At 45.4% G+C, this 12,296-nt stretch overlaps 1 protein-coding gene across 1 annotated transcript; it reads right to left on the bottom strand.

The window, feature by feature from the left end:
- Nucleotides 1-5,531: 5,531 nt before the first annotated feature.
- On the bottom strand, nt 5,532-11,050 carry kek2 (kekkon 2). Its single transcript, XM_071589158.1, has one exon. The coding sequence runs from the start codon at nt 9,468-9,470 to the stop codon at nt 6,696-6,698; it is 2,775 nt and encodes a 924-aa protein (XP_071445259.1). The 5' UTR covers nt 9,471-11,050; the 3' UTR covers nt 5,532-6,695.
- Between the last annotated feature and the right edge of the window lie 1,246 nt (nt 11,051-12,296).

The following is a 12,296-nucleotide window of genomic DNA, read 5'->3' as shown; positions in this document are numbered from 1 at the left end:
CAATTAAATACCTAGGGTTTACTCTCGCTCACGATCTCTCCTGGGAGAAACATACACGAGGAATATGTGGACCAGCTAACAAAGTATTAGGATTTATTATAAAGGTACTGGGTAAATGTGATGGAAACGTCAAAGAGAAATGTTATCTGTCGTTGGTTAGGCATCATTTAGAAAATGCTGCCAGTATATGAGATCCTAACTAAGTTGAATTTATTTATTTATGTATACCCTGCAAGCCACCGCCAGGGTAGGGCAGGGGGTGAGTAAAATTCTGATCCACTGTCATAATAACATTGTTTGACCGCGGTAGGGTGATGCTCGGGTAAAATTATTCTGGTGTGCATTCACTCCCTGTCTGGATTAATATCCCGAATTGAATCGCATGCAGCTTAGAGGAGCTAGATTTGGAAAACGTTATTATGATGAACTTAGTAGGGTATCCAAAGTATTAGAGCAGCTAGGGTGGGAATCACTCCCGGAGCAAGGGCTAAATTACAGATTGAAGCTCTTGCATAAATTGGCAGGGCGTCTCTTTAGTAGTGATGTTGAAGATATATTATTACCTACATGATACTACGGTTGAAGAGAGCTAGCTAAAAACATTAGAGAGATTTAGTGTCGAGCAGATACGTTTAAGATGTCATTTTTTCTACGAACGATAGGGGATCATGATAACATTATTCGACCACGCCAGGATCATGTTCGGGTAAAATTATTCTAGTGTGTTTTCACCCCCTGCCACACGACCTAGCGCTGGCTTGCTGGGTATATATATATATATATATATATATATATATATATATATATATATATATATATATATAACCATAAAAATGGTAGAGTTCACCCAATACAATACTAAGCCTGACGGGGTGTGAAGTTCACACGTCAGGGTAGGGGGGCCAGTTCCTTTCCCAGTGCCGGTTATGGTTTCCCAGGAAGATCTGGTACCCGAAAGATCACAAAGCTAGGGTGGAGCTGCAGGTGCCCAGAGTTCCTTGCCCGGGAATCGAACCCGGGAACTCCGGTCAGCAGTCCAACGCTCTACCCCCTGGACTACCGCGACCCATATATATATATATATATATATATACATATATATATATACATATATATATACATATATATATATATACATATATATATATATATATACATATATATATATATATATAAATATTTTTCGGAAACAGAGCTGATTTTTCATTAATAACTCCTGATTATCGAGGTGTCTCACGATCGAAGTAGCAACTGTATTTTCCATAGCCTTGCACAACATGGATGTGAGAGAAATAGGTCTGTGATTACTCGGTTCCTCCTTTTCTTAAATTTTGAATATAGGTGTTACGTTAGCCGTTTAACAATTTCTGGAAACATTGTGATGTACCAGCGACTTATTAATATAATTTCTAGATAGGACGCATTTTCTGAAGCGAGATCCTTAAATATACGAGCGGGTGTTTCATCGGCCCCGGAGGATTTATTAGGCTTAATATTTTTCAGCAAAGGTTCTATTCCATTAAATGAGAATTGATTTAACATTCAATTTTGGGCATCGGTTGACCGGCACGATTAGGTAATCTATCGGAGATATTCGGTGAGACAATGGTTAAGACGATTTGAAAGAAGGAATTTCATAAGTTAGCCTTTGATAAACTGTAGGTTACTCTTTCCTCTTTATCATTTTTGAGTGAAATAACAGTCGACTTATTTCCCTGAGCCTACCTGATGTACGACCAAAATACTTTTGGATTATATACAAAGCGAACGGTAACTACGGCCGTATAAATATAATGGGAAGAGTTCAGCCTACACATTCTACTTCAGGGTTCCCGATGCGGTAGACATTCTAGTGGGAAGTTCTTCTTTCAAACATTCATCAATACGCAGTTTTTTAAGTTTAATTCTAATTGCCAAGTGTCGCACCTGCATTGTATGGCATTTAGGTAATCTGGCAAATCTGCTGTATCCTCAGGATCACGGAAGTACATCCAAGCTAGAGAATGCGTGAATAATTTTCACTTTTTTAGTATTAAAAAAATTATTTTTTTTGTATTATTCTAATTTTACTACGTGCGTTTGAGTGCTTGAGACTAGCATAGATCAATGCTGTATAGTATATCCAAGCCAGAGAGTACGTGATTTATTTGCAGTCCTCCATTTCATTGTTCTAACCGTTTGCGGTATTTAAATATTTCAATTATTTTAAGTTTTTTACTATATTCATTGTTAGTCTTATTTTCAGTTAATTATTTAATTTTATAATTTTTATCGATTTACTGTTTCTATTTTCTCCAATATCCCCCACCCATCCTTTGCCCATTTATAAGAGTACGGCTGGGGTGAACTCTTCCCATTATACTTTTGGATTGTCTTTCAAAATTTCTACCAATCTTTTCCTTTGGAATTCCATTAACGCTTTCCGAAATTCATTAATGGCATTCACCCCAGATAATCTGCCATCATAAGTGATTTCAATTCTCTTGTCACCAGAGATATCATCCCTAATATTTTTCATCTTAGCACCTTTCACCTTTGACGTTGTAATGCCTTTCTAACATCCGCGTAGTACCACCTTTACTTTTTTTTGATGGGAATTGACTGGGTATGAACTTGTTGACTGTGACTGCGTGTAACATCAAGGAAGTGATTCAACGTATCCTCAGCATTTTACTGACTACTATCTTTCTTAAAACTAGCAAATTGATTCTGTAGCACACACTTTAGGCCATTGTATTCCTCTTCTTTAAAGAAGCAAGTTTTCCTTTTAGGATTATTATTTCGGATCCCATGGAGAAAAAACTTAGAATTTTCTATCATGCGGTTACTAATTCCTTATTTTCTATATTTAAGACTTTCGGGAATATACTTTGGTAACAAATGAAGAATATTATCGCCCTTAGTTGGTGAAGTGACTAGTTGATGCAGTGTGTTCAACGTAAAGAAATTCAATAGTGACTTACGGATTTCTTTGTCTTTACCTGCCTGTTTTAAAACTGTATGTGCTCCAGTGAATAGTTGGACATAAAAAATCTCCACCGATTTTAACTTCGCGATCATTGTGTTGGGATAAGAAACCATTTATGTGCTGATTTAATTCTAGCAATGAATTATCTCTGTCGTCTGGGGGTCTGTAAAATACCCACAGCCGAGCGCGTGTCATTTCTGGGTGTCGTGACAAAAATTGTCAAATTTTCGTCTTGACACCTAATACCCACCTCTTTTTCACTTAAGGGCAAACCCCGTCCAAGGCTAACCCCGTCGAGCCTCGATGTCATTTCCAAAACAGCCAACCAAAAAAGGATTCATATTTGCCAAGTCCCCCAAATCCTCCACCCGCGATGACCCGTAATCGGTCCAGGGGCTCCTCCCGTTTTAATTCAATCTCAACAACTGAGTGACACATAATTATTAAATTTTAGTCGAGAGGTCTGTCCAATACCGCCCGTTTGGCAACTGAGCCATCAAAAGGATTCTAATTTGGGGCGCTGGTGTCAATTCCAGCGGGACCAGAAGTGGTCCAGTTTTCGTCAAGACGCCCAACACTCCCATGTGGGATTCCTCCCATTCAGCGTCGGTGTCTTTTCCGAGGGGAAAGAAAATGGTCCATAATACGTCAAGACAGGCAATGCCTATGGCATATGAGCCGTCTAGCCTGTGCCTCGCGCCAAGCCTCCGGTGTCATTTCCTGCGGAACGTCATAAGGCCAAATTTTTGTCCAGACGCCCAATATCATTTCCCTTGGTATTTGACGCGTTCGAGGGTTCCTCCCGTCGAGCGTCGGTGGCGCCCAATACCCCCCTTGGGCATCTGAGCCGTTCAGGGCAACTTACCTTCGAAGATACGTGTCATTTCCGGCTACGGGATTCGGTTAAAGCCCAATAGCTCCTCCCTATGGCAAATGAGCCGTCCAGGGATGTCTCCCGTTGACCGTCGGCGTCATCTTCGGGGTGACACAAAACGATTCTATTTCCGTTGAGACGCAAAGAATTTTGGCATGAGAGACGTCCGACTTATTCTTTTGTCAAGCATTGGTAACATTTCTTGGGGGAGCCTAAATAGTTTGGTAATTGTCATAATACCAAATGCGAATTTTTGGCATATGAGACTATAGGCGTTGCCTCCCGTCGAGCATAGGTGTCATTTTCGGGAAACCGGTAATGGTGAAGTCTTCGACAAGACGACTTTTGGAATCTGACCATCAGGGTTACCTCCCAGGGGATGGAAGATGGTCAAATTTATGTCATAAATATTGTTTGGGGTAACCATTTTTGGTATCCCCCAGATGAGTTGGTGAGGGTACCAATTTTTGGCACCCCCATGGCAACTGAGTTGCCGTGGGGATTCTCGTCGAGCGTAGGTATCATTTCCTAGGTGATATAAAATGGAAAAATTTTCGTCTAGACGCCCAACACGTCATTGCCATTTACGCGGTGACTTTAATTAGTCAAATATTCAAAAATGCGCCAATTATCCTATGGAATCTGAGCCTTCCAGGGGTGCTTCTCTCGAGCGTGGGAGTGACGAAAAATGGTGACATATTAGGTATAATTTCCAATACCCCCACATAGGCATACAAGAAGTCTGGTGTTGCCTCCGATTGAACGTTGGTGACACTACTGGGGGTACCAAAATTACCACATTTTCGACATGACGTCGAATATCCATCCCCATGGTATCCGAGTCGTCATGGGGTGCTTCCCATCGGACGCTGTTTTCATTTACGGGCGACTGAAAATAATATTTTTGTCAACACGCCTAATACCCCCCGCTCCCTTTGGGGTCTGAGCCATCAAGGGGTGCATACCGTCGAGAGTCGGTTTAAAATCCGGGAAAATGATCAAATTATTGTCATGACGCCCTACAGCCTAAATAACAGCCCTTTGTCATCTGATCCGTTCGAGGTTTCCTCCCGCCAAGAGTCGGTGTCATCTCCGGGGCGAAGTAAAATTGTCAAATTTTCGTCCCGACATCCGGCGTTGCCTCCTTTCGAGCTTTGGTGACATTTCTGGGGGGACCCAAATGTGGTCATTTATGACAATTTTTACTATTACATTAGTATTGACATATTTGAACGTCATTCTCTTCTATGCTGTGCAAATGTGTTACCCTGCACTGGCCAAGTTTATTTTCTCTTGTCCAATACCCACCTTTGGTAGAAACTCAGCAATTTTACCAAGAATATCCTTGTTTATGAACTAACGAACACTCAAATCTTTCGAAGCGCACACTTGGCGAGACCACATAAAAATTTGACCGGTACTTTCTATTATTTGGGCATCCGTAGATGTCAATCTATATTTAACCGAATGCTTAAAATTTAGGATTACATAACGCCACTCTCATAATATCATCGTCAATCATAACGCAAAATGATTTCATAGATGATACTGGAATTTTGTTTCAAATTATATGCCATCAATGAAATAATACGTACCATTATTTTTCATTTTATTACCAAATATATCAACACTATTAATATATATATATTTATATATATGTATGCATCATGTTAATGTATTCTCTGTACAATAAGACAGTTATAAGGATGCGTTCAAAGATTTAATCCAGGAAAAATCGTTCACATTTTCAATCTTTTATATTTCCACTTTAATGCATGTGTTATATTTTATGCTTTATATTTCCTGGCGTTAAAAATGTATACATAATGCTCAAACTGAGAAGGGGATAAAATTACTGTTTAATGGTCACTTTTCCAATATTTGAGTCCGTAATGAATATGTATTGCATAGAAGTCTGTACACTGTTCAGCGACCACTAAGTCCTTGATGAGATGAACCTCGGCTCCACTGAAAACAATACCGCTGTAGAATTCATTACATTTTTTTCAGATTCATGATGCTAATACTCATTCACAACAAAATATGTACATTAATTTTTTATTCTCTTCAATTTGTTTGTTTTATAAATAAGGGGGAGGGGGGAAATTTTAGATGAAACCTGATAATAAATAAATAAACAAACAAACAACAGAAGTTCTATGCATGTATTTGGCATGAATGCCAAATAGATATTCGGTACCAGTATAACTTGTAATAGCCCCTCTGTGCTTATGTTTATAAAGGAAATTTATTTTTCTGTCAGCTCCCCAAAAAGACTTAATTTTCACAAATTCTAACATCCATAAACATACACATTACTATGTTTCATTAAAAAATCGCACACATTTTCAAGTACTTTATAAAATATTGCACTCTTATATTTCAGTTTTCAATGCATCGATCAGAATTACAGGGATCTGCACCATTTAATCCTCGCTTGAGATCAAGAGACGAAGTTGTTCTGGTAAAGTGATAGTCAATTCCTTCAGAGACTTTTGAGTCTACACATGAACTTTTCTCATTCTCCTTTTTCAAAACTTTGAGTCCTATAAAAATGGCCAAAAATTTTAAAACGCGAAACACTGATTCCTTCATGTCCTCACACAATCAGTGGTCATATCACGTCAAAATGAATCTCCAAAACGACATCCCTCCAGCAAATTACCGCAAACTAATGCCGAACCCATCGTGAAAGCACAGGGCTGTCATGTTTGCGGGCCTCTAGCGCCTTCCATCCGAACCCTGCACCGGTTCCTCGAACTTCCACTTGATCTCAGACGCCATCTCCACGGCGACCCTACGGCCCGCATCCCCGCCATTCTCCTCTTCGCGGCCCGCCGCGTTCCTCTGACGTCATATCTCCGTTCCGTCGTCCTCATATCCCTCGTCCGGACTCTCCTGCAGGGTGGGAGGGTGCGGCCCACCGGAACTGACAGGTTGCTGCGGCCTTGAGTGGTGATGACCCGCAGGCCCTACCGACGGCGACTGTGGGCCGCCATCCGTCCCTGCCGAGCACTCTTCTCCGCAGCAGGCTTTGGGCGATGCGGCTGACACTCTCCCCGAAGAGGGCCCGGTCTCCGGCTGGTCTCCTGGGGTGTCGCCCCCCTTGTAGGCCGCGGGCGGCGACGGGAGGAAGGCCGGGTCGGTGGGCGAAAAGGAGACGTCTTCGCCGCCCGGGGTCGTCGGGTAAGCCGGGGGCGGGGTAGCCGTCGTCGGTGGGCTCGAATACGGATACCCCTCCCTCTGGTATCGGACGGCTCCCGGGGGCTCGTAACTGGAGCCGCCCACCACCGCCACGGGGTAGTACTCGGCGTCCCGGGAGTACCTGGGGGCAGCGGTGGGGGGTGCTGCCCTCCTGTGAGGCAGCGTACGGTAGAAGTGGTCGCCTGGTGGAGCGGTCGTGTTGAGCGGGGGCATCGGGACTAGGGGAAGGGAGAGGGGCATGGGAGCGTGCGGGATCTTGGGAAGGCCGTAGTCCATCGGATATCCGTCGCTGTCCAGGAATCTCCCAGGAGACAGGTGGACGTCCGCCGTGTGCTGGTGAAAGTGCTGCGGATGCGAGGGGGCGTAGCGGTAGGCCGCGGGGGGGCGCATGGGCTGCCCCCGGCCGTATGCCGCTTTGGGAGGGACATCCCTGAGAAGTCGGAGGCCGGGCCCCCCCTGGCCCACGGGGGAAGTGGCGATGGAACGCACCTTACCGTCCTCTGAAAACTCTTCGATTATGTTCTCCATCGCCTCCTGGTAGCTGTTGGGACCACTGTTGCCGTTGGATTCCTCCTCTCGGCCTCCCTCCTCCTCCACCTTCTCCTCCCCGTCTCCGGCCTCACGGAGTCGCTCCTTGCAAGCCTCTGCATCCGAATTGCCCGTCGTATCGTTGATAAGGTCCGGGTTGCGCTCGCCGAAGGCCCCGCCGCCGGTGCCGGTGGGCCCAGCGCCACCCGCGCACGACAGCACTCCTCCTCCGTGTCTTTGACGGTGACCCATACCAGTGTTGGCCAGCACTACGCTGGCGCTAGCCCCCATCATTGTCATTTCGTGGTGGAGTCTGTTCTGAGGAGTTATTAAGCTGCCGTTGGCCTTCCCGTTGCCACCGACGACGCCTCCAGGACCTCCACCCGCCTCGCGGACAACAACGCCACAGCCCCCGGGTTCTATGGGCCTGCCGGAGGTAGCTACTATGCCCACTACAGCGTCTCCTCCCACGGAAGATACTTTTCCATGGTCTGTCAGGGCCGCCGCCGCTTTGCTGCGCTCCTTCTTCCGCCTGCGACGCCGTTTCCTCCTGCAGCGGAGCGCCAGAGCAGCCACTGTTGCGGACAGGGCGACCAAGAGGACGAGGGCAGCAACTCCAGCTGATATGACCACGACGGCGTACTCCGGTGGCAGGATGGCGGTGGAGGCGGCCTCCATCTCCACTCCCTCTCCTCTCTCCTCCCGCACCACAATCCTCACTGTGTAGTTGGACTGGGCGGCCCCGGCGGCGTTCTCTGCGACACAGGCGTATGTTCCGTTGCCCTCGGCCGCGTTCGCATTGATAATGAACAGCTCGCTGCGCTTCTCCTGACCGGACGAAGATGGTGGCGTGTTGCCTCCGGGGACCACCTCCTCGAGGAAGTAGTACAGGTGAAGCCCCGGAGCCACCAGCGTCGCGTTCTGTAGGATCCTCCCACGGAACCACCAGGAAACCGTCGCGTCCGGGATGGCCGAGACGCGGCACAGTAGGGATGCGTTACGGCCCTCGGCTATCTCGAGGAACATGGCGGTGGGGGACACGTCCGGGAGGCAGGCCAGATCGTGAGGGGGCAGCGACTTGACGGGCTTGGTGGCCAGTCGAACGGGAGTGTTGCAGCGGGGTTCGATGGAGTGCGGGATGTTGTAGCGTAGGAGCCAGGAGCGTAGTCCGAGCAGCCGGCAGTCGCAGTGCCAAGGATTGTGGTGTAAGTCGACGCCGTGGAGAGAGGCTGGCAGTATGGCGGAGGCCTCGGCGCTGGATCCTCCTCCCGCGCCGCCACCGATGGTCCTGAGTCGATTCCCATCCAATTTGAGCCACTCTAGACTGTCCAGGCCTGAGAAGGCCATCTCTTCAATGACCTCGACCTCACAACCACTGATCTCGAGGGTGACGAGTGAGGTGAGAGGGTAGAAAGCCCGCGAGGGTATCCTGCGGATGGGATTGTTGGAGAGGGAGAGGCGCATGAGGGAGGGAAAGTCGGCAAAGGTCGTGGGAGAGGGAAGTCTGGAGAGCAGGTTGTCGCTGAGGTCAAGTTCCACAAGGTTGGCGAGTCCGCGGAAGGCGTGGTCGTCGATAGATCCTAGTCGACACCTCGAGACATATATCCTCTGGAGGTGAAGCAGGCCGGCTCGAAGAAATCTGTCCCGTCCGAGAACCTGCAGATTGTTGCCGGAGAACTCTAGGACTTGTGTTCCTGTGTCCATGCCGTCCGGAAGAGCGGCCAGACCCTTGTTGAGACACTCGACCGTTTGCTTTCCTCCCTTCCATTTGCATACACAGGATGTGGGGCAGGAGGCGGTGGGGGGGAACATTGACACGAAAAACTGAAGAACCAGCACCGCAGTCACTAAGCAAGGGCGTTTATGATGCCAAAAATGACGATTTGTATCCGCCATCTTGGTTGAAAGGAGGTTAAAAAATGATTCTCCTAAGGGAAGCGCATTTGCACAGATATTTTTTTTGTACACGATCCCTACTTCAAATCAATATCTACAAGCTAACACTAGGGATCCTCACTTACACTATAATTATCACGTAGATTGCAGGGTGATTAGAGGCTTAGGAATTTAAAGCCTCACGGTGAAATAACACGTATTTTAACTCCTGTAAATAGACAAAATTCAGGACTTTAGCCACTTGTAACACACGACTTAGTTGCCACACTATTCTCTACCAATCTCTCACTGCACCTTTCCTGAGTTACATTTATCAGGGTAAGAAGAATGCGCACTAATATTTGACGATGGGAAAACGACAGGTTTTGTTAGCACTCACTTCCAATTGAAAATTTCCGAATGAACAGCTAATATTAATTCAGAAACCACTCGACTTGGGAGAAGAGTCGCCTAATAATATAATTCTTTGAGCAAAGATGAAAATTCACACCTCATAAACCCTGCAAATATACAATAGAATTAGACGAAAGCTTTAATTATTTTAACAGCTGGTAAATTTAATGTTCATGTCCACTTTTTTCTATGAATTCTGCCCTCAAATGATCACGAAGTTAACATTTTTAACATAAATGACAGGTTTATCACCAGTCTTTTCCAATCTGAGCTTCACCAAGTTTTCAAAAAGCCATCAGACTCACACAGAAATGTATTTTCGCGTGGAAAAAAATTAAGTGGGGATTGAAAGTGACAGTTAGGCAAATATGTTAGGAATCAATAAAGACGCCTTAGCCGGAAACACTTGTCGATCTGTTTGTCAGAAATCCCTTCCCTAGATCATGAAATGAAATCCGCAGATAACCTAAAATGCGAATGGTTCTCATATATGGCAGTGATTATTCATGAATTACTTAATGATAATCTACCATGTTCCTTGAATATTGAATGTATTAGGACAGTTACGTTTCAATCTGAGTGTTTCTTCTTTGCCAATGTTAACTTATCGCAAGTCGAGCAATTTAGCACGTTATACTACCGTAAAAGAATTGCTGACGTTGGGCCTGAGGCTAACGTTTTACGCGCGAGCACTGACGCGATAGCTCCTTTCAGTGAGGGTGCGAAGGGTTCTGGAGAGTAACGCACTTTCGTCGACTTTGTAACGAATATAACTTTGAGTAACTTCCGCAACCATACATCCAGGGATTTCTAAACAAACCTTAATAAATTCTAAATCAATGGAAAATATAATTATGACAGGACTTCTACTTTCAATCTTGCGTTTTGGCAAGAAATAGGTGGGCGTACGAGGTTCGACGGAAGGACGGGCGAAACGGGAGCCTTTTTAGAGCTCCTACTCCCTCACGGCTGCTCGAAAACTTCCTCTTCTCTTCCTCCGGAAGTTTCTTTTACCCTCTCTCCCGTTTCTTAAAAGGGAGGGTGTCCTAAAACGCAGTCTCCTCCGTGAGCTTTTCTTCTCGACTCCATCTCCTCCCGTCCTGCATGCTGACGTCCGCTTGTCCCTCGGCGAGTTCCTCCTCACCCGATCCAGCCATCAGATATCACTTTATGTCCGCGTTTGATCTACCAACTGTGGACAAAAGAAACCCAAGTAAATATAAGCGCAATTGTTACTTAAATCTAATAACATAAAACACTCAAAAACATGGTATTTAATTGAAAATTAGATTTCTTTATATAAACATCCCGAAAAAATAAGTTAGTGCTGAAAGACAGGATGCACCCAGCAACAAAAAAGTGATGGTCGTAGAAAGAACTTCAGCAAATAATTAGTAAGATTCCACGCTCCTAGACAGTTTCTTATACCGTAGGATTCTTACCATGTTAACAACACTCATGAAGTAAAGGAGACAGAAGAACAAGGGGGTTAGGGGTTGGAGGAAGGCGAGATGGCGCATGCGGGAGGGACGGAGGTAAGGGAAGAGGCAGGGGGATATGAGCGTGAAAAAAGGGAATAGAGAGAGAGAGAGGGAAGTTGGGTGGGATAGGAAGTTTGGGAAGCTCTCAGAATCATCCAAAAAAATAATGTAGAGCAGGGCAAATGAATGCTTAGGGGATGATCGGTTTGGGTTCAGGAAGGGGATGGGCACGCGTGATGCCATAGCAATAATGAGATCACTAATAGAGAGGAACATAGATCACAATCAGGACGTATTTGCCTGTTTTGTAGACCTCGAAAAGGCGTTTCATAAAATGAATTGGGGACAACTAATTATTAAATTGCAGAAAAAAATATATAGATTGGAAAGATAGGATGGGATAGGAGGCTAATCCGCAACCTGTACCTGTCTCAGACTGGCCAGGTGCGAGTGGGGAACGGGGAGTCCGGATGGGCAGTGTTAAGAGGAGGTGTAAGGCAGGGTTGCCCACTATCACCGGTGCTGTTCAACCTGTATGCAGAGGAAGTGATCAAAGAGGCATGGGAAGAACTGGAGGTAGGAATGAAAGTGGGCGGGGAATTCGTAAAATCAGTTAGGTTTGCTGATGACCAAGCTTTAGTTTGTCAGTCAGCCAATGGGCTGCAGGCAATGCTTAGTGAATTGGAAATTCAGTGCAACAGGTATGGGATGAAAATAAATATTAATATAACAAAGGTTATGCGATTTTCTAGAAAGAAAAAGGCTAAGCTAAACATTAGAATAGGAGGGCAAAAACTAGAGCAGGTAGAACAGTTTACGTATCTCGGTAGTGTTTTGGACCAACACGGACAATGTGGTAGGGACGTAAGGAGAAGAATTGCGCTAGGCAAAGAGACTTTCACAAGGAGGAGGGAGTTGATGAGAGGGATGCTGAGTAAGGATATTAAGAAAA

Source organism: Hetaerina americana, unplaced genomic scaffold (genome assembly GCF_022747635.1).
Source record: "Hetaerina americana unplaced genomic scaffold, ioHetAmer1.1.p SCAF_33, whole genome shotgun sequence".
In the NCBI taxonomy this organism is placed as follows: Eukaryota; Metazoa; Arthropoda; class Insecta; order Odonata; family Calopterygidae; genus Hetaerina; species Hetaerina americana.
Note: the sequence above shows the minus strand (reverse complement) of the source record. Positions and strands in the feature narration are given on the sequence as shown.